This window comes from Podarcis pityusensis (assembly GCF_964106645.2).
Source record: "Podarcis pityusensis genome assembly, chromosome: 13".
Lineage (NCBI taxonomy): Eukaryota > Metazoa > Chordata > Lepidosauria > Squamata > Lacertidae > Podarcis > Podarcis pityusensis.
Window position 1 is genome coordinate 42,159,069 of NC_138038.1, and position 27,912 is coordinate 42,186,980.

The 27,912-nt window shown below is 40.8% G+C and overlaps 3 protein-coding genes across 3 annotated transcripts in view; all 3 read right to left on the bottom strand.

Moving 5' to 3' along the window:
• Positions 1–27,912, bottom strand: part of LOC308460892 (vomeronasal type-2 receptor 26-like) — a gene marked incomplete at its 3' end in the record, with an annotated part of 285,070 nt that overhangs the window by 39,212 nt on the left and 217,946 nt on the right. The window lies entirely within an intron of this gene.
• Positions 105–5,236, bottom strand: LOC308461347 (vomeronasal type-2 receptor 26-like). Its single transcript, XM_080978201.1, has 4 exons — positions 4,382–5,236; positions 3,396–3,623; positions 2,086–2,212; positions 105–1,588 (listed from the first exon to the last, which is right to left on the bottom strand). Exons 1-4 carry the CDS (start codon positions 5,216–5,218, stop codon positions 687–689), a joined length of 2,094 nt encoding a protein of 697 aa, XP_080834327.1. The 5' UTR covers positions 5,219–5,236; the 3' UTR covers positions 105–686.
• LOC308461334 (vomeronasal type-2 receptor 26-like) lies at positions 10,034–22,478 on the bottom strand. The gene is made up of 6 exons (XM_080978185.1): positions 22,257–22,478; positions 20,399–20,525; positions 14,257–15,117; positions 13,447–13,674; positions 11,677–11,803; positions 10,034–11,181 (listed from the first exon to the last, which is right to left on the bottom strand). Exons 1-6 carry the CDS (start codon positions 22,292–22,294, stop codon positions 10,280–10,282), a joined length of 2,283 nt encoding a protein of 760 aa, XP_080834311.1. The 5' UTR covers positions 22,295–22,478; the 3' UTR covers positions 10,034–10,279.

Below are 27,912 nucleotides of genomic sequence, written 5' to 3' on the forward strand. Positions count from 1 at the left end.
AACTGCAGTGAACATTACATGTTGAAATGGGATATATCTGTTAGTAAGTGATAAAGTAGTTTTTATACAATCCAAACATAAATTGTGGAGCTTTTATTTCATAATTATTTCTCTGCAGTGAAGGAATGGGTTGATACTGTCATATGGAAATAATATGAATTATTGAGTGTACATCATATTTATGTGGTGAACTTCCCTATAACTGGAATCCTTCACCCACATTAAGAAAGGAGGAGACAAAATAGACATTATGACAGTGTCCCTTGAATTCTGTACATTTGTCTTCAGCATTCTAACATCCACTTCAAAATCAGGAGACAATGTGACTTTTTGAACATTGGGGAATTATTCAATATATCCCAAAATGAGGCAGGATGATGGTTCTTATACTCATAAGTCCCTTAACTTTGTCAGGATTCCTGGGAGCTGACAGCTTCCTGCTTCCCCAACACAGAAAATGGCTTTTTCAGAGCATCAGGGGTAGTTCCCCTGTTCACTCTTTTTTCCATAGTGAATTCAATAGTCAATATCTATGATTGCCTAACATCAATCACCACAAGGAAAATCTAGAAAAAAAAAATCTAGAAAAAATTATGTAAGGCAGCAGCTGAACACATGTTTGCAAATATTCTACTGCACACAAAGAAAAAAGCACAAGATACAGCAAAGGACAGGTTATTATTTATTTACTTTTTCTTCCTTATTAGCTGTTCTCTATTGTTCAGCTCAGGCCTAAGAATGATTATGTAACATTTGGGGGAAAAGATGCAGCCCAGCAACCCAACACCAGAGGCTAAGATGGAGAAGATCTCCACAGCCACCATATATTTTCCCTTGGTGCTGAGATAGGAAGGAATAAAGGACAGCCAAACACTGCAGAAGACCAACATGCTGAAAGTGATAAACTTGGCTTCATTGAAACTGTCTGGTAATTTCCTGGCAAGGAAAGCCATAACAAAACTCACAGTTGCCAGGCAGCTCATGTAGATGAGGACACAGTAAAACATTGACACACTCCCCTCGTTACATTCGAGTATAATTTCTTCCATCACGGAGTGCATGTCCACATCTGGGTATGGGGGAGAGGTTGCCAGCCACACAGTACATATGCCTACTTGGATTATGGAGCAGGAAAGGAGAATGGAGTGGCCTAGTCCTTTCCCCACCCATTTCCTCATCCTGGATTCTGGTTTTGTAGCAATGAAAGCCAAAACCACCGTGAAGGTTTTTGCCAGGACACAAGAAACAGCGGTTGAGAAGATGATACCAAAAGCTGTTTGTCGGAGGAGGCACGTGACCTTCTCAGGTCGGCCAATGAAGAGCAATGCACACAGGAAGCAGAGCAGGAGAGAGATGAGGAGAGCGTAGGTGAGGTTTCGGTTGTTTGCAATGACAATGGGTGTGTCATGGTGTTTTATAAATGTACCTAGTACCAGAGCTGTGATCAAGGAAAGGGAAAGAGAGAAAGAGGCTAAACTGATGCCCAAAGGTTCTTCATAAGACAAGAAGCTGATATCTTTGGGTAGACATGCATCCCGGTTCTTGCTTGGATAGTCTTTGTCTGGGCATTTATTACAGTCATTCATATCTGGAAAAAAATAAGGAAATGACCTTTAGTTCATATCACGTCAGCTTCCTGAAATGTTGACTATCTGTCTGAGAAGAAAAGAGCTCTGTTTACATTCAAACACAAGTTTAATACTGTCTGATGCTCTGTAACGTGGTATTGTTGCATTTAATCGGTTTAGAGATATTGGTCTGAAAATTGCAGTGCCAGGGCCATTCCTCCTCATGATTTTGGAACATATCATCACACTAGCCTGGGTGCAGCCTGTGTAAGTCAAAAGGAATGAAAAGCCCCTTCTAGATTTGATTTGAACCACATACCATCCAACTACTCTCAATGCAGAGTCATTCTCATTAGATCAGCATATTTAGATTATCTGAAGGGCAATGATCACAAAGAAGCAGGATCTCACACACAGTAGATCATCTCCTCTTTTGAAAATTAAGTCATCCATCCTTACAGCACCTTTCAATGCTTAGTACTGAATCTGGATCTATTTAACTATTTATTTCTCTTACCATCCTGGTTTGCAATCTTCCCCTCAGCACATGGGATGCAATCGTAGCAGCAAGGGGGCTGTCCCTCCTTCACTTTCTTGCTGAATCCTGGAAGACATCTCTCAGTACAGACAGAAAGAGGTTGACTCTATTCCATAAATGAAACAGCAGAAGGTTCATCAAGAAACTAATGAATTTGGAACCCTTTATGTTCTTTGTCCTTTCTCTATGTTACTAAGCTGACACAGCATTTCAGTAATATGTAATGACTATACAAAGAGCCATTTCGTCTTTTCTTATTATTAATATTAATGTTTGAAATTATGTGATATTCCCTCTATATTGCTGTTGGATGTGCAGTGCCCCATCTGTTAAGCAAATATTTTTCTGTCCATTAAAGTACACTTTGAAGTTACTCTAGTTTCCCTGTTTATTTTGCTATAATTGTTGCTTTTAAGTATTTTGTCCACTTGGTAGACAGCTCTAGAACTGATTTTGGTGCCAGTGGGTACATTTATTCTTGGACCCATCTGATTCCTGTGGATGTGTTCCAAATCCACGTTAGAGCTTCATGGTCTCTGAGCATGTATACCCTCTTGTGCTGGGGAAATGTACACAGAGGCTCCATTTGACTGGAAGAAAACCTGCCCTTCTATATCCACGCCCTTTCAAAGAAAAACTGGTATTTGACCCAATGACCCACATTCAGATGATGAATTGTGTGATGCAAAAACCACATTTGCATGGATGCTCTTGTAGTCGGGTCTGTGAATGGTTGGGATTAGGGTGAGATAATCTATTTTTTGTTAAAGTGGTACCTCGGGTTAAGAACTTAATTCGTTCTGGAGGTCCGTTCTTAACCCAAAACTGTTCTTAACCTGAAGCACCACTTTAGCTAATGGGGCCTCCCACTGCTGTCGCGCCGCTGCTGCGTGATTTCTGTTCTCATTCTGAAGCAAAGTTCTTAACCTAATGTACTATTTCTGGGTTAGCAAAGTCTGTAACCTGAAGCATCTGTAACCCAAGGTACCACTGTATTTCAATTTGAATTAGGATCCCCTAAGGCATATTTACACTGTTAGCCTTGCTTAACTGTATTTTGTAGTAAAAGGGTTCTTCTGTTTTGTAACCTCCTTAATAAAATATTTGCCTTTAATCCATGTGTGTCTTCTAGCTGTAAGATTTTGGCTTTTAATCTGGTACCTCATTGCTTTGGTCATAAACCACTCCTCAACTTGTGGCTCAAAAAACAGTGAGTAGACCTGCAGGTTGATAATGATTGCTTATTCAATACTGAATCTCTTTTGAATTAGCAAACAATGCAACCCTACCTGGTTAAACCAGCTGTGCCATGTGATAGCATCTTCATCAAGGAGTAATGATTGGTCTGGAGGAGCTTGTGGATCTATCCTCCCAACTCTCACTCGGTGCAAACTTTGGTTGGCGAATATGATCCAATTCACAATATCCAAGCTTGATGCTGCCTCTCCATTCTGGTTGATGAAGACCATATCTCCTGCTGTATTGTTAAATGAGATGCTTCTCAGAAAGTGATGGAGCTAGATTGAAAGCAGAAAAGAAAGGGGTTTAGAAAAGACTGCAGTCTAATGCAGGGAGGAGCATTTTGTTTCTATGGGAAGAACCTACAGCAAATGGTGGGGGTGATTTAGTCAATTGTCAGTGGATTCAGGCCCAAGCATGGAGAGAGTCAACCAATTTTCTTTCACACACATGCATCTCTCTCAATCTTCCTTACAACCATTCTTTCTCTGATTGTCCAAAAATTAAAAATGTTTAAGCAGCAATATCTCTCTCTCTCTCTCTCTCCGTCCTTCCCTCCCTGAGCACCTCAGAAGACAAGGCAGTGGTTTGTGACCACCAGCTCTAAGGAAGGATTTGGTTGATATCGGATAGGGGGAGTGCTGAACATCTCCCTAAACCATTCCACTGCTTCCTATCTATGAATGGCATGGGATCTCATTGGGTTGCAAAGCTTCCATCATAACAAATGCTTTCTCCTCAAGCATGGGGCAATAACTGCTGAAAGAAGGACACAACCATCATTTCCCTTCCCTAAAGATCCTACAGCCATTTGCAAGCAGAAAAATATATGGGGAATCATCTAGGATACCATCATATCAGTGCCACCTCCTACTCTGTCTGCAGAATTATAAATTCCATTCTGGGTTCTTCTTCCACATACGCTAGTGCAAATGCTTGAACTCTGAGAGGAAAGAGCAAGCTGATAGGCTTTTGGGAACCCAAAAGGTGACAGGAAGTAGCAGGGCTTTGCCAGTTGTGGAAGTTCAGCCTTTACCTGCCAAAATGGTTGATTTGGATTCTTCCCTCTCCCTCCATATGCAGTTCCTCTGTGTCTGAGTCTGGATGTGGACATGGCATGTAAAGCATGGGCCATGGCGTAGACAGCACTGTGGATGCTGTAACTGTGGCCTGTCATGCTCATTTCAAAAAGGGATCCGGGAAGGTTCTCCAGCTTCTCTTCTCCGGTGCAAATATTCCCCTCTGCCTTGTCTGCAGTGTTTTCTGGGAATACACATTCAAAGGCCTGTTGCCAGAATTCCCTGATAAAACCGTCCTCATATGTGCTGGAAGGGTTTCTGTGCACAACATACTGATGAAATCCTGGTGGGTTTCTGAAGTGAACTTCAAAGGCTATAAGGCCACTGAATATTCCTGCATCCCAGTACCTTTGAAAGACGAATGTAGCAAACTCAACCTGGGCTGTTGTTATCCATACTTTACTTTTTACAGTCTTTGTCTTGTCATCATGTTTTGATATGTATGAAAGCACCATAAAAGTTGCCATGGAGTAAGATTCCCCAGAGGCAACCACTACGTTAGCTTTGCTGATGAAAATTTTCTGACTTATTGTTGCACCCTGTTGTAGCATGTCAGTAATTTCAGAAAGAAAACTAAAATTGGGGATTCTTTCTATGAATTCAAAGCAGACACCACTCTTGGTAAACATTGGGGAAATGGTTTGCACAAATCTTTCTCCATTGTCATTGTCTTGTGCAATGACTCCAATCCATGTCCACCTGAAATGCAGAAGCAAAGTGAGAATTCCCTCATACTGAAGGTCTTCTGAGGGTGCCATCTGGTAGAAGGGAAGCCCTGGGCTTTTATCATTCATCACTGGAGCAGAGCCATAAATGAGCTAAAAAGTAAATGGAGGAAGAGAAGAGACAAAGTAATATTTGCAGAGTTCTTTCAAACTACAGTGGTACCTGGGTTACAGACGCTTCAGGTTACAGACTGTGCTAACCCAGAAATAGTACCTCAGGTTAAGACCTTTGCTTCAGGATGAGAACAGAAATTGCGCGGCAGGAGCGGGAGGCCCCATTAGCTAAAGTGATACCTCAAGTTAAGAACAGTTTCAGGTTAAGAATGGACCTCCGGAACGAATTAAGTTCTTATCCTGAGGCAGTGGCGTAGCGTGGGGGGTGCAGGGGGGGGCGGCCGCACCGGGCGCAACATCTGGGGGTTAGGGTTAGGGGGCGCAAATTACTTGCCTTGCCCCGGGTGCTGACAACCCACGCTACGCCACTGACCTGAGGTACCACTGTATTCATATACATTATTATGTGGTGAATCCTGTCAGTCAGACATGCCCTTTGCCACCCACCAGGGGTTGCATGCACTTTCTCATTTATACAAAAGAAACACATGCAGATGGGCTCAAAATTGAGGTCATCTCTCATTCCTGTTTGTTAAACATTTGTTCTGTTGACCAGAGAGGGGCATTTCCCCTATTATATTCTTTTTATATATATAAAAAATTATATTCCCAATCTGTCAGGGTTAAACTGAACGGAGGGACACACGATGTCCTAAACAAAGGATTGCCTAACACTGTGTTAGACATTATTTACTGCAGCCACTTCAGAACTGCCACTTGGGTCAGATGCACATTTCTTCTCTGGAGCTTATTTTGTCTTCACAAAGCACATGCCCCAACACACAGCAGAACTGCCATTTCTGCCTTTTCTCCTTCAAGACTTCTCAGACTTCATCTATGAACATTTATTTCACTTTGGAACCAACTGCTCAATTCTATTGCTGTTCTCCTGCACAACTGGACAGTATCTGCAATAACTCCAGAATGTGTTTAATTTGAAAGCCCTTTCCCACTAAATATTGACATATTGGGTGTGGTGTCGTGAAGGCAAATAATTATTGTATTCGGAAATACTTGTGAATTTTTATCCTATTACCAATTCCCCCGCTTCCCCTGCAACTCAATTCAGATACCCTTCTCATCAAGCAGGAAATGCTGCAAATGCAAAAATGGCTGGTGAGGGTGGTGTGCATGGTTCTGCCCCCAATTTCATCCTCGCCCTGAACTGGTGATACACTCTGAACTGGTGCTGTGAATTCAGCCTCATTCTCAATGCAAGCTTAGAGAGGTCTCGTACATGGGTGTCTTACCTGTGGAATCTTATAGATATCCAAAACTGTTGCCACATAAAAGGAGATTTCAGAATCAAGTCCCCCAATGACCCCAGCCAGATTATTTTCAACATCACATATATAGTTTGGGACAAATTTCTCCACCCTGGATAAAAGCAGCAGTGTGGCGAGATATGTGCTCCTTGCATTGTAATAGCTGTCATACAAGTGAAAACCCAAGGTGATATTGGGTAAGATTTGAGGGTCTTCATTGATCTCCTTGACTGCAAATGCCAAGGCCACGATGTGCTGGTAAAGCTTAGGCAACACCCTAGGATGAGATTTGCAAACAGTATCAGAAGGAACAGATATGAATTACAATAGTTAATCCTATTGAGTTCAATGGAGTTAACTCCCTGTCCATTCCACTGCTGAACAGGTCTTATAACCAGCAGGTTCTTCCTCATGTTTACACAGAATCTCCTTTCTTGCAACTTGAATCCATTGGTTCACGTACTACCCTCTGGAGCAAGAGAAAACAAGCTTACTCCATCTTCCTGGTGACAGCCCTTGAGATATTTGAAAATGGCTATGCTATATCCCCTCAGTCTCCTATTTTCATAGCTAAACATAGCAAACCCCCTCAACTTTTCCTCATAAGGTTTGGCTTCCAGACCCTTGATCATATGTGTCAACCTCTTCTGCACATGTTGTAGCTTGTCAGTATGCGTCTTAAATTGTGCTGAACACAACTGAACACAATATATCAGGTGTGTTCTGCGCAGCGCAGAAGAGATCTCTTCTGTGGTTTTTTTTATTGGGGTACTATGCTTCTGTTGATGCAGACTTTTCACACATAGCACTGGCAAACCAGGTGTTCCCCATCTTATATTTTTACAGCTGGTATTTCCTGCCTAAGTGCAGAACCTGACATTTGTCCCTACTGAAATTCATTTTGTTTTGTCCCAGTTAAGGCCTGTTAAGGCCAATGGTATCTAGACCAGGGGTTGCTAATGTGGTGCCCATAGGAACATTGGAACCCCTGGGATCTTTCCCTGAAACATCTGAAGTCTTTTCCTGACATTTACAAAGTGTCTGAGCTCTCTCCTGCAATGACCCCTTCCTCATTCATGATGCAGAGATGGCGGTTGTAATTCACACAATTCTCTACTTCATATTACAGTGGTACCTCAGGTAACATAAGCTTCAGGAAACATACGCTTCAGGTCACAGACTCCACTAACCCAGAAATAGTACCTCGGGTTAAGAATTTTGCTTCAGGATGAGAACAGTAATCGTTCTCTGGCGGCACGGCGGCAGCAGGAGGCCCCATTAGCTAAAGTGGTGCTTCAGGTTAAGAACAGTTTCAGGTTAAGAATGGAACTCCAGAACGAATTAAGTACTTAACCCGAGGTACCACTGTATATGCCGTCATTGTGAAACAAACTATAGCCTAAGATCAGGAAATGAAACAATAAGAGCATTCAGCTTCTGTAAAGTTTTTTTTAATTCATTCTCACTAACACTCCTGCTAAGATAAAGTCTATCAAAATCGGTTGTTCAAAAGGGCTAATAAATATATAGACATTTCAATACAATTATATTCATTTCCCTATTGAGAAATGGGAACTTATAGAGTATTCTCTTAATTCAGAAGACATTCCTATGTATTTTTACATCAGCATATGTCCCACTGAAATCAAAAGTGCTTATCCCTAGGTCAATGGGTAGATGTTTGCAGCCTCAGCCATTATGCTCTAGGTTTGATCATTCCTCTGCTGTAATGAATGAGTGGCTTAGTTCTTACACAAGCTCTTCAGGCAGCGCTGGTGGGGGTTCCTCAGTCAATGTTGCTGCAGAGGAGAGGAATCCACCATGGTAAACAATACCACCAATGAGGAACTCTCCTGGCTGATGGTACATTTGAAGTGGACGGTGTGGACTTTGAAGCCTGCATTTTCCTATGTGAGCCTGACATGCATTGTAAGAAATCAGTTTCAGCAGCAAGACCACTACAACCTCCATCCATGCAAGGGCAACTGTTTCTTCTACACAGAAACCATGATTTCTCTGGCAATAGTATAATCAGCTTCTCCAAGATAAAAAATTGTCTCATTTGAATGGTAGTTAAGTTTCCTAAGAGGATGCAATCTGGGTGTATCCCAGACACTATTTAAGTAATTCTGGTTAAGTTGCTGTATCCTTTGTGTTATGTTGCCAGTTGCCAGTGAAAATCCAGAGCGATTTTTTTTTGAGGAGCAGCAGATTTAATTATAGCTCTGTTAATAACCAAGGAGGAATGTAGGTATTCAGAGCTAGGGATTCCCTGTGGAACTGCTGAAGGAAATGTGTTTGTCACATATTCAGGACTGTTATTTTTAATTTCCTTTCATTAGATAATAAGGGGCCAGTGGTGTATTGGTAAAGTTAGAAGTTCATCACAGAAGACCTTGGAACCAATGGAGATCCCAAAATGTAGTATGGCGTAGTCAGGATGAGCAGGCCTGGATTCACACCAGCCATGTGGCATGACTGCAACCCTACACATAGTAGTTACTTGGAACTATGCTTCCATGGTTTTTAAATCACTCGTAAAATATTATGAATTTTACAACAATATCTTTAGTAGTCTGAAATGCAACCCTTAGCTTTTAATTCATAATTTAAAATATTTGTACAGAAATGTTCCTTTTTAAACTTTAGTATGAGAGGGAAAGAACATCAAATTCAGAGAAGAATGAACTTGGAAGGATGGCTCTGCTATGGTTCATGCCCACAGAGCTGTCTGTGTTCCTTGTTGGTATCAGAGTACTTTGTCAGGAGAAAGTCCAGGGAGAAGAGCTACATGGGATGCTCTATTGGATTTGGGGAACAGTTTAGTCAAAGAGACTTGTTCATGCTTTAATTCTTTCTTATGATAAGCTGTCCCCTGCTGTTTAACTCTGGCCTCAGCGAAATGATATAACATTTGGGAGGGGGGGGGAATGCAGCCCAGTAATCCAAAACTAGAAGTAATCCAAAACTTCCAGCCACAGTGGTAGCTATTTATGTACTTGCACTGGAATGCTTTTGAACTGCTAGGTTGGCAGAAGCTGGGACAGAGCAACGGGAGCTATATCCTGAACTGCAGTGAACATTACATGTTGAAATGGGATATATCTGTTAGTAAGTGATAAAGTAGTTTTATACAATCCAAACATAAATTGTGGAGCTTTTATTTCATAATTATTTCTCTGCAGTGAAGGAATGGGTTGATACTGTCATATGGAAATAATATGAATTCTTGGGTATACATCTTATTTATGTGGTGAACTTCCCTATAACTGGAATCCTTCACCCACATTAAGAAAGGAAGAGACAAAATAGACATTATGACAGTGTCCCTTGAATTCTGTACATTTGTCTTCAGCATTCTAACATCCACTTCAAAATCAGGAGACAATGTGACTTTTTGAACATTGGGGAATTATTCAATAAATCCCAAAATGAGGCAGGATGATGGTTCTTATACTCATAAGTCCCTTAACTTTGTCAGGATTCCTGGGAGCTGACAGATTCCTGGTTCCCCAGCAGAGAAAAAGGCTTTTTCAGAGCATCAGGGGTAGTTCCCCTGTTCACTCTTTTCTCCAGAGTGAATTCAATAGTCAATATCTATGATTGCCTAACATCAATCACCACAAGGAAAATCTAGAAAAAACATCTAGAAAAAATTATGTAAGGCAGCAGCTGAACACATGTTTGCAAATATTCTACTGCACACAAAGAAAAAAGCACAAGATACAGCAAAGGACAGGTTATTATTTATTTACTTTTTCTTCCTTATTAGCTGTTCTCTATTGTTCAGCTCAGGCCTAAGAATGATTATGTAACATTTGGGGGAAAAGATGCAGCCCAGCAACCCAACACCAGAGGCTAAGATGGAGAAGATCTCCACAGCCACCATATATTTTCCCTTGGTGCTGAGATAGGAAGGAATAAAGGACAGCCAAACACTGCAGAAGACCAACATGCTGAAAGTGATAAACTTGGCTTCATTGAAACTGTCTGGTAATTTCCTGGCAAGGAAAGCCATAACAAAACTCACAGTTGCCAGGCAGCTCATGTAGATGAGGACACAGTAAAACATTGACACACTCCCCTCGTTACATTCGAGTATAATTTCTTCCATCACAGAGTGCATGTCCACATCTGGGTATGGGGGAGAGGTTGCCAGCCACACAGTACATATGCCTACTTGGATTATGGAGCAGGAAAGGAGAATGGAGTGGCCTAGTCCTTTCCCCACCCATTTCCTCATCCTGGATTCTGGTTTTGTAGCCATGAAGGCCAAAACCACCGTGAAGGTTTTTGCCAGGACACAAGAAACAGCGGTTGAGAAGATGATACCAAAAGATGTTTGTCGGAGGAGGCACGTCACCTTCTCAGGTCGGCCAATGAATAGCAATGCACACAGGAAGCAGAGCAGGAGAGAGATGAGGAGAGCGTAGGTGAGGTTTCGGTTGTTTGCAATGACAATGGGCGTGTCATGGTGTTTTATAAATGTACTTAGTACCAGAGCTGTGATCAAGGAAAGGGAAAGAGAGAAACAGGCTAAACTGATGCCCAAAGGTTCTTCATAAGACAAGAAGCTGATATCCTTGGGTAGACATGCATTCCGGTTCTTGCTTGGATATTCTTTGTCTGGGCATTTATGACAGTCATTCATATCTGGAAAAAAATAAGGAAGTGACCTTTAGTTCATATCACGTCAGCTTCCTGAAATGTTGACTATCTGTCTGAGAAGAAAAGAGCTCTGCTCAAATTAAAACACATTTAATACTGTCTGATGCTCTGTAATGTGGTATTGTTGCATTTAATCGGTTCAGAGATATTGGTCTGTAAATTGCAGTGCCAGGGCTATTCCTCCTCATGATTTTGGAACATATCATTACACTAGCCTGGGTGTAACTTGTGTAAGTCAAAAGGAATGAAAAGCCCCTTCTAGGTTTGATTTGAACCACATACCACCCAACTACTCTCAATGCATAGTCATTCTCATTAGATTAACATATTTAGATTATCTGAAGGGCAATGATCACAAAGAAGCAGGATCTCACACACAGTAGATTATCTCCTCTTTTGAAAATTAAGTCATCCGTCCTTACAGCACCTTTCAATGCTTAGTACTGAGTCTGGATCTATTTAACTATTTATTTCTCTTACCATCCTGGTTTGCAATCTTCCCCTCAGCACATGGGATGCAATCGTAGCAGCAAGGGGGCTGTCCCTCCTTCACTTTCTTGCTGAATCCTGGAAGACATCTCTCAGTACAGACAGAAAGAGGTTGACTCTATTCCATAAATGAAACAGCAGAAGGTTCATCAAGAGACTAATTAGTTTGGAACTTTTTATGTTCTTGGGCCTTTCCCTATGTTACTAAACTGACACAGCCTTTCAGTAATGTGTAATGGCTATACGAAGAGCCATTGCTTCTTTTCTTATTATTAGTAGTAATGTTTGAAATTGTGTGATATTCCCTCTATATTGCTCTAGGATGTGCGGTGCCCCATCTGTTCTGCAAAGATTGCTTTGTCCATTAAGGTACACTTTGAAGTTATTCTAGTTTCCCTGTTAATTTTGTTATAATTGTTACTTTTGAGTATTTTGTCCACTTGGTAGACAGTTCTAGAACTGATTTCGGTGCTGGTGAGTACATCTGTTCTTGGACCCATCAGATGCTGCCTGGAGAAGAGTTCCGAAAATGCTACCCAGAGTGGCTGGAAAACCCTACTAGGAATGGGGGTGGTATTATAGTTGGTGTTGTTTTTAATTTTTGAGGAACACAATCTTTGTGAATTCTAATACAAAAATATTCTGGACAAATACATGAATTGGAAGGAAGCTATCAAAGCCCTAAGGCCCTCCTTGGCATGCTGCAACACAATTCTGAGCATGTTAAAAAGAAAATGCTTTTGAATACATATTTTGAGATAACTCATTTTTCTAATGCTCTGTCTTCTTGCTCTTCACAACTTTTGCTCTCATGTCGCTCCCTCACTCTCTCATTCTTCACCACTTCTCCTCCTTCCACCTCTTCCACTGGCACCCTGAGAAGATGAGTCTTCTCCTGCACCTGCTGCTGTCTGTTCTTAGTTTCTTCCTCTGGTATTATTATGCATACTTTCCCCAACTTTCTAGCAGGAAAGACAATTTCCTGGGGCTTATCAATTCATACATCATTTTTCACTCAGTCAGAAATCAGTACTTAATAAGTGTAAAGCAATCCCAATTTCTTTGGTTTATTTTACAATAGTTTTATTTTATACTTAGGATTCTGGTTGAAGTCTTCTAGTGGAAAAAAATAATCCATTTAATTAGTCCAACTTACCACTTGTGTGCACTTTCTGATGTAAGTTTGCTTCAAGGTGAAAATGATCGTGAAGATGATAGCTTCATGGTCTCTGAGCATGTATACCCTCTTGTGATGAGGAAATGAACCCAGAGGCTCTATTTGACTGACAGAAAACCTTCCCTCTTGTCTCCAGGCCCCTTCATAGAAAAACTGGTATTTGACCTGGACCTAATGACCCACATTCATATTATGAATTGTGTGATACAAAAACCACATTTGCTTGGATGTAGCTTGTAGTAGGGTCTGTGAATGGTTGGGATTAGGGTGAGAAAACCTAGCTTTTCTTATTTTCATCTGAACTAGGATCCTCCTAAAGTCTGTTCACATTGTTAGACTTGCTTAACTGTATTTTGTAGTAAAATGGTTCTTCTGTTTTGTAACCCCCTTAATAAAATATTTGCCTTTATTCCTTGTGTGGCTTCTAGCAGTAAGCTTTTGGCTCTTAATCTGGTACCTGGATGCTTTGGTCGTACACCTCTCCTCAACAGCAGCTCAGAAAAGAGTGAGAAAACATGCTGGTGGATAATGATTGTTTATTCAAAACTGACTCTCTTTTGAATTAGCAAACAATGCAACTCTACCTGGTTAAACCAACTGTGCCATGTAATGGCATCTTCATCAAGGATGAATGATTGATCTGGTGAAGCCTGAGGATTTATCCTCCCAACCCTCACTCTGTGAAAACTTTGGTTGGCGAATATGATCCAATTGATAATATCCAAGCTAGATGCTGCCTCTCCATTCTGGTTGATGAAGCCCACATCTCCTGATGTATTGTTAAACGATTTACTTCTCAGAAAGTGATGGAGCTAGATTGAAAGCAGAAAAGGCAATTGTTTGGAAAAGACTGCAGTCTAATGCAGGGCGGAGGATTAAGAAATGGTGGGGGTGATTCAGTCAACTGTCAGTGGATTCAGGTCCAAGCATGGAGAGACTCAACCAATTTTCTTTCACACACAGGCATCTCTCTCAGTCTTCCTTACAATCCTTCTCTGAGTGCCCACAAGTTAAATAGGTGTAGGTAGTGAGGTTCCCCCCCTCTCCCTCCATCCCTCTCCCTGAACATCACATAAGACACTGCAGTGGTGTGCTACACCTGCTCTAATGAAGGATTTGTTTGATATGGGATAGAGGGGATGCTGAAAATCTCTCTCAACCGTTACCACAGCTTCCTATCTATGAATGGCATGGGATTTCATTAAGCTGCAAAGCTTCTCTCATACAAATGCTTTATGCTCAAACACAGGGCAGTACCTGCTCAAAGAAGGACACAACCATCACTTCCCTTCCCTATAGGGTCTACTGCCAATTGCAAGCAGCACAATATCACCAACTCTGTCTGCAGAATTATAAATTTTGGGTTTTGCCAGTTGAGAATGTTCAGCCTTTACCTGCCAAAACTGTGGATTGGGATTCTTCCCTCTCCCTCTGTACACCATTCCTCTGTGCCTGAGTCTGGATGTGGACATGGCATTTAAAGCATGGGCCATGGCGTAGACAGCACTATGGATGCTATAACTGTGGCCTGTCATGCTCATTTCAAAAAGGGATCCAGGAAGGCTCTCCAGCTTCTCTTCTCCAGTGCAAATATTCCCCTCCACCTTGTCTACAGTGATATCTGGCAATACACATTCAAAGGTCTGTTGCCAGAAGTCCCTGATAAAACCGTCCCCATCTGTGCTGGAAGGGTTTCTGTGCAGAACATACTGATAAAATCCTGGTGGGTTTCTAAAGTGAATTTCAAAGGCTATAGCGCCACTGAATATTCCCGAATCCCAGTACCTTTGAAAGACAAATGAAGCGAACTCAACCTGGGCTGTTATTATCCATACTTTACTTTTTACATTATTTTTTATGTCATCATGTTCTGAAATGTATGGAAGCCATCTAAAAGTTGCCATGGAATAAGATTCTCCAGAGGCAACCACTACGTTAGCTTTGCTACTAAAAATTTTCTGGCTTATTATTGCCCCCTGATGTAGCATGTCATCAACTTCAGAAATAAAACTAAAATTGGGGATCCTTCCTAGGAATGCAAAGCAGACACCACTCTTGGTAAACATTGGGGAAATGGTTTGCACAAATCTTTCTCCATTGTCATTGTCCGTTGCAATGACTCCAATCCACATCCACCTGAAATGCAGAAGCAAAGAGAGAATTCCCTCATACTGAAGGGCTTCTGAGGCTGCCATCTGGTAGAAGGGAAGCCCTGGGCTTTTATCATTCATCACTGGAGCAGATCCATAAATAAGCTAAAGAGGGAATGGAGGAAGAGATGAGACACTGTAATATTTGCATTGTTCTTTCAAACTTTTAATATACATTTTGTGGTGAATCCTGTTAGTCAGACATGCCCTTTGTCGCCCACCAGGGGTTGCATGCCCTCTCTCATTTATACAAATGACACAGGTGCAGATTGGATGAAAATTGGAATCTTCTCCAATTCCTGCTTGTTAAGTATTTGTTCTGTTGAGCAGAGAGGAACAATGTTCCTATTTTATCTTTATTTTTTAAAAGCTTATTCATGCTTGCAAAATTTGGTAGGGACTTTTATGAAGGATAAAACTGATTGATGAAGGGACACACCATGCCCTAAAGAGAGGATTGCCCAGCACTGCTTTAGATATTATTTACTGCAGCCACGTCAGAATTACATCTTGGGTTGGAATTGCAACATTTCTTTTGTGTAGCTTCTGTCATCTTCACAATGCACATATCCCAGCACAAAGCAGAACTGCCATTTCTGCCTCCTCTTTTTAAACTTCTTAGACATCATATGAACATTTATTTAACATTGGAGCCAGCTGCTCAGTACTATTACTATTCTCCTGCATAACTGGATTATATCTGCAATTTTCATACCTCCAGAGTATGTTTAATTTGAAAGCCCTTTCCCCCGAAACATTAACATATGGTGTTATGGCTGGTGATGAAGAAACCCCTTCTCCCATCATTGGCCTTTGGGATGTCCTTGAGGTGTGTGTTAGAGATTGGGGGTGTGGCATATTTTTTCTGGTATTGCAGCCATTCTTATTTAGGTTACTTTATTTTATTTTAACTCTGTATCTCCTTTATTTTTCAATGCTCCGAAGGTGGTGTACATGGTTCTGCTCCCCATTTTATCCTCACCCTGAAATGTTGCTGTGAATTCAGCCTCTTTCTTTGTGTAAGTTGATAGAGGTATTGTACGTAGGTGTCCTACCTGTGGAATCTTATAGATATCCAAAACTGTTGCCACATAAAAGGAGATTTCAGAATCAAGTCCCCCAATGACCCCAGCCAGATTATTTTCAACATCACATATATAATTAGGAACAAATTTCTCTTCCATGGATAAAAGTACCAGTGTGGCAAGATATGTGCTCCTTGCATTGGAATAGCTGTCATATAAGTGAAAGCCCAAGGTGATATTGGGTAGGATGTGAGGGTCTTCGTTGATCTCCTTGACTGCAAATGCCAAGGACACGATGTGCTGGTAAACCTTAGGCACCACCCTAGAATGAGAGTTGCAAACAGTATCATAAGGAACTGATATATCCTTTTACATATCAACACAGTAGTTAATCATATCGAGTTCAGTGGAGTTAACTCCCAGTCCAGTGTATTGCTGAACAGTTCTTATAACAAGCTAGTTTTTCTTGATGTTTGCACAGAATCTCTTTTCTTGCAACTTGAATACATTGGGTTGGGTTCTACCCTCTGGAGCAAGAGAACACAAGCTTGCTCTATCTTCCTGGTGACAGCCCTTGAGATACTTGAAAATGGCTATCACAACTGAACACAATCCGCAAGGGGGAGGTCTGAGCAAGGCAAAAGAGAGCTGCTCTATGATTTCTTTTGATTGGGGCACTATATTTCTGTTGATGCAGACTCCTTGATCCTTTTCACATGTTATCCTTGATCCTTTCACATGTTATACTGGCATGCCAGGTGTTCCCTATTTTAGATTTGTGCAGCTGGTATTTCCTGCCTAAGTGCAGAAACTGACATTTGTCCCTATTGAAATTCATTTTGCTCATTTTGTCCCAGTTCTCCAATCTTAAGGCCAATGATATCTAGACCAGGGGTTGCTAATGTGGTGCCCATAGGAAACGTGGAACCCCTGAGCTCTTTCTCTGACACATCTAGGACTTTCCCTGACATTTAGAAAGTTTCTGAGCTCTCTCCTGTTAGACGCCTTTCTTATTCATGAGGAAGTGACAGTGGTTGTAATTCACAGAATTCTATTCTTCATAATATATACCTTCAATGTGAAACAAACTTTAGCCTGAGTCAGAAAATGAAACAATATGAGCATTCAGGTTCAGTACAGGTGTTGCTGCTTTTTTAAATTCATTCTTACTAACACATGTGTTCAAACCAAGTCTATCAAAACCAAGGCTGTTCAAAAGGGATATCCCAGACATACAAATATATATACATTTCAATACAGTTCTATCCATTTCCCTATCGAGAAATGGGAGCTTCAAGACTATTCTCTTAATTCAGAAGACATTTCTATGTATTTTTACATCAGCATATGTCCCACTGAAATCAAAAGTGGTTATCCCTAGGTCAATGGGTAGAGGTTTGCAGCCTCAGTCATTATTCTGAGACTGCAACTCTAGGTTTGATCATTCCTGTGCTGTAATAAATGAGTGGCTTAGTTCTTACACAAGCTTTTCAGGCAGCGCTGGTGGGGGTTCCTCAGTGAATGTTGCTGGAGAAGACATGATGCCACCATGGTAAACAATGCCACCAATGAGGAACTCTCCTGGCTGATGATACGTGTGAAGTGGACGGTGTGGACCTTGGAGCCTGCATTTTGCTAGGTGAGCCTGACATACTTTGTAAGAAAACAGTTCCAGCAGCAAGACCACTAAAACCACCATTCTCAATACAAAGGCAACTGTTTGTTCTACGCAGAAAAAACGTTTTATCTTCTCCAAGATAAATATGGTCTCATTTAAATGGTAGTTTATTTTCTTGAGAAGACACAATCTGGGAGTATCTAAAATGTGACTTGTGGATCACAAGTCTGTTTAATTCTAATTAATTTTAGTATACGTTGCATTAGGTTTGCCAGTGGCCACTGTACCTGTAAGTCCACAGGGGTTTTTGAGAAACAGAAGCTCAAATTATAGCCCTGTTAATCATCATAGTTAATCATTCAATTATAGCCCATAGTTAATCATTCAATGCTAAGGAATCCCGCTGGAATTGCTGAAAAAAATGTTTTTGTCACATATTCAGAAATGTAATTTTAATTTCCCTTTCATTAGTTAATAAGGGATCAGTGGTGTATTGATGAAGTTAGAAGTTAGAACCTCATTAAAGAAGACCTTGTAACCCATGGAGTTTCTAAAATGTGTAGTCAGCATCTTGGAATTAGGGTCCCTTCCAGCTCTATGAGTCTAGGATACATGAACCACTGCTTCCCTTAATCAGAGTACTTTGTCAGGGGAAAGTCCAGGGAGAACAGCTACATGGGCTCCTCTGTTGGCTTTGGGGAACAGTTTTGTGAAATAGACTTGTTCATGCTTTAATTCTTTCTTACAATAAGCTTTCCCCGGCTGTTTAACTCGGGCTTCACCAAAACAATATAACATTTGGGGAAGAAGATGCAGCCCAGTAATCCAAAACTAGAGGCCAAAATAGAAAAGATCTCCACAGCCACCATGTACTTTCCCTTGGTACTCAGGTAGGTAGGAACAAAGGACAGCCACACACTGCAAAAGACCAACATGCTGAAAGTGATAAACTTGGCTTCATTAAAACTGTCTGGTAACTTCCTAGCTAGGAAAGCCACAGTGAAACTGACCATGGCCAGCATTCCCATGAAGCCTAGGACACAGTAGAACATGGTGACTGATCCTTCATTACATTGCAGTACAATTTCTTTAGTCATTGAGTGCTTGTCTAAATCAGGGAGTGGGGGAGCAACTATCAGCCAGGCACTACAAATCATCATTTGAATGAGGAAACTGAAAAGAACAATGGAGATGGCCAGATTTCCCCCCACCCATCTCCTCATTCTGGAGCCTGGCTTGGTAGCCATGAAAGCTAGAACCACTATAGTTGTTTTTGCTAAGATGCAAGACACTGCTACTGAGAAGATCACTGCAAAAGCAGTTTGTCGAAGGAGACAGGTTATTTTTGTGGGCTGGCCAATGAATAGCAAAGGACAAAGGAAGGAGAGAATGAGGGCTATGAGGAGAACATAGGTGAGGGTCCGATTGTTGGCTTTGACTATGGGAGTGTCTTTGTGTTTGATGAAGATCCTAAGCACAAAACCTGTAATGAAAGTCAATAAAAGAGCAAAAGTGACCAAACTGATTCCCAGAGGTTCATCATAAGACAGGAAGCTAATATCTTTTGGAAGACATATATCCTGGCCAATGTTTGGGTACTGATCTTCTGGACATTGAAAACAGTCATCCATGTCTGAAAATAAAACAAAAACATGTTTACTGAAGACTTTTAGAGTCTAGTGGTGGTAAGGGGAAAGCCTTTTTTTGTTTTATATCCCACTTCTTTACTCGACTCGTCAAAGCAGTCAACAACATTTAGAAAACACAGCAGATCACAAAGCAAAACTACCAGCCCCTTGAAACAGCAGCAGGCATCAGATTTTTTTTCTTCAGTTAGCCCTGTCTTAAGCCAACTGAACCAGGCCCTGATGTGGTCTTTGTATGTCTCTTTTGCTTTGTTATTCCTTTGCACAAGGCAAGTATCTGTTGGCCCATGTAGAGTAGTCCACATTTCCCCCTCACATCTCTCATTCAGTGTCATATTTGTGGAAATAATGCAGATAGCTGCACACTTCATAAACTACTTCAATATTTTGGTGGAATGCAATTAAATCTCGGCAGACTACTGACCCTCCAAGTGTATGTATTTTCCAGGGATTTCCCCGCTTTACTGAAGCTGTATCAGTTTCTGATTTGATCTCTGAATGTCCCACTTTTCCTTAGGATGTCCCTATTTTCATAGGAAAAATGTTGGAGGGTATGGTGGGATGTCCCTTTTTACTTCAGAGTAATGTTGAAGGGTATGGAGTTATCCGACACCTGAGCCTTCTGAAGGCAGCCCTAAATAGGGAAGATTTTTTTTTAATGTCTAATATTTTATTATGTTTTATATATATTGGAAGCTGCACAGAGTGGCAACCAAGTCAGATGGATGGGGTATAAATAGTAAAGTTATTGTTATTACTATTATGGAATAGGACATCCCTATTTTGATTAGAGACTAAAATTGGTGGTTCTACCCTTTCTGAACTGCAGCTTATTTTAAGGGTGAATCTCTGTGCATGATGAAGGTGAATAGAGGAAAGTTTTTGACAAGAAAGTACTGGCTCATGGTTTAAGCAGACCAGTGTTTGGTAAGGCTTTAGCTGAGCTGAGAGCATATACAGATTAGAGAAAATACAAGACTCATTAGCAGCCCAGAGTGACCTTCTTGAATGTTTGTATACCCTAGGGAGGGTTAAAATCATGTTTGAAATAGGTAGCATACATACATCTCTATATAACATTTTTAAACTTTTCTTACCTTTCTGGTTAGAGATCTTTCCTTCTGGACATGGAATGCAATCATAGCAACAAAATGGTTTCCCTTCCTTCTTGGTCCTACTATAACCTGAACCGCAATGATCATTACATATAGAAATGGGCGAGGTCTGTCCATAAATATTAGAACATAATGTTTTAGGTAATATCATGAACATTAGAGAGTATTGTGAATGCAGTGGACTTTTAGAACCTCCATCATGACTTGAGTCCTTGGCTCACATTATGGTATGGTTTATTTATAAAACACTTTTTAGATCAAAGGCCACCAAACCAGTGAGCAACATAAATATAGCCATATATATGTCATTAAATCAAATAATAAATAGTCATTAAAATCTATAACACATTTTAAAACAAACCAAAGGAATGTACATCAAACAAAAGTGGTGGTATTAATTGTCATTAATTGCATCTTCACCATTCAATAGTAACTATAAAATGAGGATGTTTGACATGCCCCTGTGGGGAAGAGGACATATTTTGGGAACTGTCACAGAGAGCATCAATTTCCAGAATGCCACCCCCCAGGTTTCTTAGGGTGGCAGAAGTACCAAGAGGGACCTTTTGCTTATCTCTATACCCAAAAGAGTACTTATGGAGAGAGACAGGCCTTCAGATATGTAGGGCCTCAATAACCTCATAAATAAATACATTATTTTTTTATTTATTAGATTATTGAGGCCCGGCATAAATTATTTCTTTATTGATAAATTTATTTACCACCTTTCAGTAAAAGGTCAAAAAATGGTTAACAACACAAAACAGCAACTGCGCAACACAAACACTTAAAATAATTATTTTAATCAAATTCAAAACAAAAGTAAATGTCCATTGTTAGAAGTGTGTCGTCACCTGTTCCATTTATACTTCTACAGCCAACACTCAGCTTATTAGGGGTTTAAATTCCAGGGATAGCTGGTAAAGCTAAAGTTGCATATAATCAGGACACATTGGATTCAATGGTGGGTGCGATGGCCAAAGTCTCTCCCCCCCACCCGACTTCCACCCCCCTTTTTTTTATTAATTTTGCCAGGCACATAAAGCTGAATACCCACAAGTTAAATGTGTGATGTGTGTAAGTAGTGAGTTCTATCTCTCTCTCTTCTCTCTCCCACTCCCTCTCTCTCTCTCTGTGTGTGTAGGTAAAAAGGTAAAGGTAAATGACTCCTGGATGGTTAAGTCCAGTCAAGGTGACTATGGGGTGCAATGCTCATCTCGCTTCAGGCCAAGAGAGTCGGCGTTTATCCACAGACAGCTTTGACCACATGACTAAACTGCTTCTGGCGCAACAGAACACCGTGATAGAAGCCAGAGCGCATGGAAACACCATTTACCTTCCAGCCACAGTGGTAGCTATTTATCTACTTGCACTGGAATGCTTTTGAACTGCTAGGTTGGCAGAAGCTGGGACAGAACAGCAGGAGCTGACCCCGTTGCACAGATTTGAACCGCTGACCTTTTGATTTGCACACCCAAGAGGCTGGCACTTCAATCAGCTGGCAGTTGTGTTCAATGTGGAGAGATGTTGGTACTTACCTATCCTGCCATCACATGCTTAATGAATGAAAAGGGGTTTTAGCAAAAAAAATAATACAGTGAAGGATATTAATATTCTCCCTAATATTAATCAGGAGTGTGTTCTAGAGTGTTGTTGCTACCACTCTGAATGAATGATTCCTTGTAAGTGGAGAAGGAACATTAAGTGGCACATGAAAGTTCAGATTGAACAAGTCTCACTATATTTACAGAATACTGAGAAACAGCCATTTGAGTAACTATCTTCTTCCTGACCATGGGGCAGGTGATGGAATGAACCCTGAAAAGTGCAGAGAACCCACCTGGTTAAATTGTTTGGGCCATACAATGGCATCCTCATGAATGGTGAACAATTTTTCCTGGGCACCCAGAGAGTCTACCTTCCCAGCTTTGACTCTAAGAAAGGACTGATTTGGAAACATGAGCCAGTTTATAATGTCAAAGTAAGCAATTAATTTGCCATTTTCGTCAAAGCGCACCTTTTCTCCTGCACTGTTGTTAAACGAAATACTTCTGAGAATGTGATGGAGCTAAATAATAAAAATAAGAAAGAATATATAAATGCTCTTATTATGTTATCATACAACACGGTGAAAATACATCCAAGGTTCAGGATTATGATCCCATGAAATCTTTGTGCAAGCTAATGTTAGAAACAGCAAAAGGTCACTTAAAATCCCAAACCATGGAATATTGGCCACATCTGCACCACTACTTTAACTTTCACTGTTTTGTGTTACACTAAAGAACTTTCCTCATTGTAGGCTTATCAACAGAGGTTAAGATTTTTCCATCAAGAGACCTCTACTATCTTTAAAAGACCACAATCCCCATGGTTTAAGTCTGTGGTATGGATGTATCTATTGTGGAGTGAGGTATCGCGACTGCCAGCGATATGGTTGGCAGCCCTGTTGCTGCTTCTGGTATTTTCAAAACTGCAAGGAAAGGGGCAGTGATACCCTCTTCTGCTTCTCCAGTAAGGCAGCTGGGGAAGGGCTTTGGTTCACTAGTGACTCATGCTTTAAATGCAGAAGGTTCCAGGTTCAATCCCTGGTATCTCCATCAAAAACTTGGGAGTTGCTGGCAGTGTAGACAATACATGGACCAGTGGTCTCCACTTGGTAGAAAGCAGCTTTCTATGCAATTGTAGACACTCTAAAGAAATCTTTGATACCCTAGTCCCAACATAGTAAAAACATATTTCAAGCCCACTCTACACTTAGAAATCCTAGAGTAAAGTGCAATACATAATCAAACCTAAATGAAACATCAACGACAGAGGTCACATGGATCCAGTATGTCAGGCATGTTCATCTCCACCAAAGAACAGATGAACTTAAAACTAACCAAAGTTTTAATCAAATAAACGATGCCACCATCTTCTCTGATCCTCCGCAAGGAATGGTTGAATTACATACTGGACAAAATATCAGAGCAGCACAATGTTTTGGAACTGCCTCCACAAAAAAGATGCACAGCTGAACCTGCTACTTGATTGTGGAGGGATGGAAAGAAATTCTTTTACAAACTAAGGAATTCTGTTAATCTCTGCTGCAGAGGGAAATTAAAGGCTTGAAGTATGGTAAAGGTTTTGTATGAGATTAACTTTCTTGTTAATCTCATGGAAGGATGATAAAGCTCGCCCATCATTTTTTCACCAAAAGATACATAGGTATCTTCAGCTTTCATCTGATCAGGACATTACCTACCACAGTTGTTGATTTGGAAGTTCCCATCTTACTCCATCAGTCATTCCCCTGATCTTGAATTCGGAGAAAACCATAGGCTAGATGTATCGTAAAGTTTTTCTCTGAGAATAATTTTCTTGTTAATCTCATGGAAGTTTAAGAAAGGTTGCCCATTCCCCCCCCCCCAAAAAAAATATATGGAGGTATCTTCAGGACATTACCTGCCACGGTTGTGAATTTGGAAGCTCCCATCTTACACCCTCCGCCATTCTACTGAGCTTGAATTGTGATGAAACCATTGTGTGCAAAGCATGTGCCACCGCATAGACTGCATTGTAAATGGTATAGCTATGAGCAGTCATTTTCATTTCAAAAACAGACATGGGAAGTGCCTCCATCTTCTTCTCCCCAGTGCAAATTTGCCCACCTATATTATATGCCACAGAACTGGGGAATGAACAGTTAAATGACTCTTCCCAGAAGTCCTTGATAAAACCATCTTCTTTTTCTGTGCTTGGGTTCTTGATCTGAAGGAACTTCTGGAAAGCTAAGAGATTCACTGAGTGAATTGCAAGGGAAAGAGAACCATGAAGGAAACTTATGTCCCAATTTCTTTGAAATGGAAATGATGTGATATCCATCTGGGCTGTCATGAACCAGACTTTGCCCTTGGTCCTCATTGGTATATGTTCAAATTGTACAACTTGGGGCACCATTTTCAATGCCATCATGGTCTGGATTTCTCCATGTACGACCACAACATTTGTAGTGCTTCCCATAATAACACTGACACTGTGAAAGCCCTCCCCCACCATGTCAGTGATACCACTGGATGTTGTTTGTTTGGGGAATTTTTCTATGAAGTCAAAGCAGATGCCACTCTGGGAAAACATTGGGAGTACATTCTCTATAAACCCTTCTGTATTTTCCCCATCTTGAGAAACCACTCCAATCCATGTCCACTGGAAATGCAACAGTATCTTGATGATTCCTCTATATTGATGGTCTCCATTTGGGAACATTTGGTGGAAGAAAACTCCTTGAGATTGTTTATTCATGACTGGGGAAGACCCATATATAAGCTAAGGATTTTAAAAAAAGAAGTAAGGGAGGAAAGTGATTTTCAATATTAAAAAGTTGCTTTTGTGTATTTGTGTTGTGTGTGTGAATTTTTAGTGAGAGGCTTGCCATATTGTCCAAACATCATTGGAAACCCAATCCATCCTTCCATGTTTATATAAGGGGGATTAATGTGAATGAAAGCCAATTGCTTCTATCAGTGAGAGGCAATGCCACACAAAGATATGTATGACCCACTACTATGAGACTGCGGAGAGCAGCTCATTTTACATTTTGTATTCAAACAACAAATTTTATCTTGAAGCTGCTCACAATAGTGACAGCATTATTATGATTATTTTTTTAAAAAAATATTACACTCAGCATAACAATGCAAACTCACAGTGATTAAAAAAAAATCGGAAATAGCTGCTGCATGAGTGAATTCTCCAATGATGAGTGGAGGATACAATCCTGCCAGGATCACCTTCTACTGCTCATTTTTGGCAGGGACTATACTGGTGAGGCAGATCCTACAGATTGCAAGATTGAATTCTCTGCTTACCTGCCGGGGTCTACTTTCCCTGTGCATTCCCTGCAAAGAATACTCCAAGGAAGCAGACCCTTGCAAGCAGCAGGATTGAAACCTCAGCTCACCAGATGCTCTGCCTAGGGGATTCTACTGCTCCATCTGATTGTGTGTTTCAGTCCACTGTTTGGTACAGTCACGCACTGACAAATCTTCCGACCCAAGACCCTGTCCCCGACATCCTAAGAGCACTCCTGGGGGCCAGACTGAATTTGGGACTGTCTCTACCTAACTCATCTCATTCCTCCCAAATTGGCCGAATTAAGTTCAAGATTTGGGCTTTGGCTGAATCTGATGCACCATCCTTACAACTCCTCCTTTACTGCTCTCTCTGTGTATTCATGTGTCAGCGATGGATAGATCTGTCAATATTTAATCCCAGTTTGGAATTTTTAAATCTTATGTTTAATTCTCCACGCAACCACATCAATTAGCTTTTTAAAAAAAGCCTCATGAAAATTCATAAATACAAATCTTATATACTATTTCCCCTTACATGCACATTTTTGCAAAGCAATTTCACTAATACATTGCATTTTAATGTTATTTTTACTAACGTGCATTTTTATGCACAGTTTAGCTTCCTCTATGCATTTTTGACACATTGTTTGGAGAATGGCTGCATTTGATTTCATGTATTGCTTCTGAAAGCGTGAATTCGGTGAAATTCAGGTGTGAATGAATTTGCATCTTACTTGTGGTATCTTGTAGGTAGACAGGATGGGTGCCATATGAAGACAGACATTAGAGTTAGGTCCCCCAATGACTGCTATTGGAGTGCTCTCAGCATCACATTTATAGTTCGGGATGACCTTGGCCCTTCTTGAGAGAAGCTCCATTGAGGCTTCATAGGTCCAGCTTGCACTGAAATGGCTGTTATAAATGTGGAAGCCCAGGGTGATGTTGGGCAAGATCTGGGGATTTTCATTGATCTCCTTTACAGCAAATGCCAAGGCCAGGATGTGCTGGTAGAGGTGAGTCAGCACCCTGTATTGAGAGTTACATGCCACATTACAGTTCATCTGCTTCAGATCATAACATTGACTTCTTTTCAGTGCAGTATCCAATTCAAAAATAGTTTGTAATCTCACATTTCCCAGGTGTGTAAAAGAAGACTAGATTATAAAACAGTATGTGAATCAGTAGTATATGTGGTCACCTAATAATAATAATAATAATAATAATAATAATAATAATAATAATTTATTATTTATACCCTGCCCATCTGGTTGGGTTTCCCCAGCCCCTCTGGGTGGCTTCCAGCAAAACACTAAAATACAATAACCTATTAAACATTAAAAGCTTCCCTAAACAGGGCTGCCTTCAGATGTCTTCTAAACGTTTGGTAGTTATTTTTCTTTTTGATATGCATGAACACACACACACACACACACACACACACACACACATACACACCATTCACACACAAGCAGATGTGCACAGACCTTCTCCCCACATTTCCACTGACTTGATCAGGTTAGTATGTGTGCAAGCAAGAATTCCTATAAGCAGAAAAATGACTCCTCCTCTATTCTTTAAAGGATTACTATACCCAACAGTGAACGTGCTTTTTTATCCACTGCTACAACTACTTAGGCTTTAGTGAAGGGGGAGGGCTAAGAAAATAATAGTTGAACTTGGCTTATGTGTTAGCTGCTCTGCACTAGGAAATGCATAAATTTTTTTAAGATGCATTATACCTCCACTTTTTCCTACCAAATTGAGTAGGAAAACTTAATGATCTGTTTACAATACCCCAATTTAAATCAGTTCCAGGAGTTCTGTCAAATATCCCAAAGTGAAATGGAGAGAGAACACAAATATTATCTTGCCTAATACGCTGTTTATTGCCATATTGAGTTTACATAACTTCCAGAGGATGGGTTTAGATATCAGATTCCTGCTTGTATAAATGTAAGATCAAATGCGGTGGATGTAAGGAAATGAGGGTCAAATTATGTGTCAGACCACTAGAGCTAAATCCAAGTGAAGTCCAACAGGCAGCCTGGGTATGTTATATATTTTTTGGGGGTATAATATATTTGTTTGTTTTCAAAATTCAGCTACTTACATATGGTCATCTGAAAATTCCTGAGACGGGTGTTTTTCAACGGATAGGGTATCTGAAAATATGTAGATCTGAGAAATAATGACAGCAGTGATGAGATCTCCTGATTGATAATATTTGTGAAGAATAGGGACAGGTTCTCTGATGGAACATTGAGAAAGCGTGTTCTCCATAAAAGAGAGCACGTGTTGCGGTTGGGGGAACATGCCACCCTGCAGTGACTGTGCAGATTTGGTGAGGAACCCAAGCATTTAAATGGTTAACTTGGGTTACTGGGGAGTTTTGAATGTTGCCAATTTGGAGGTGGGGTCAGAGGCCTTAAATACAGGGCGTCCAACGCTGGGCGTCCTCTTGGCCTTTTGCACTGATTCACCCGCCCACCCTCCCTTTAAAAGGGGGGGGGTTTTTTTTGGATCTTGACCTTGCTATGCCTGTCATGGGGTCGTCCGCCTTGGTGCGGGGGCCTGGTAGGAATTTTGCCAATTGGCTGATTGGCTGGTGCCATTTGGTTTTTGCCTACTGCGTAGCAAATCGTCACAACTTGTAAGGTTGGC

Bases quoted from the DNA above. Each gene is read 5' to 3' on its own strand.
- LOC308461334 (XM_080978185.1), bottom strand. From the start codon at position 22,294: ATGAGGATGCCATTGTATGGCCCAAACAATTTAACCAG. The intron at 13,675-14,256 runs GTAAAGGCTGAA...CTTTCAATCTAG, and splicing joins CCAATCCACAGTTTTGGCAG to CTCCATCACTTTCTGAGAAG. The intron at 11,182-11,676 runs GTAAGAGAAATA...ATTTTTTTCCAG, and splicing joins GAAGATTGCAAACCAGGATG to ATATGAATGACTGTCATAAA.
- LOC308461347 (XM_080978201.1), bottom strand. From the start codon at position 5,218: ATGAATGATAAAAGCCCAGGGCTTCCCTTCTACCAGATGGCACCCTCA. The intron at 2,213-3,395 runs GTAGGGTTGCAT...TTTATGGAATAG, and splicing joins GGCACAGCTGGTTTAACCAG to AGTCAACCTCTTTCTGTCTG. The intron at 1,589-2,085 runs GTAAGAGAAATA...ATTTTTTTCCAG, and splicing joins GAAGATTGCAAACCAGGATG to ATATGAATGACTGTAATAAA.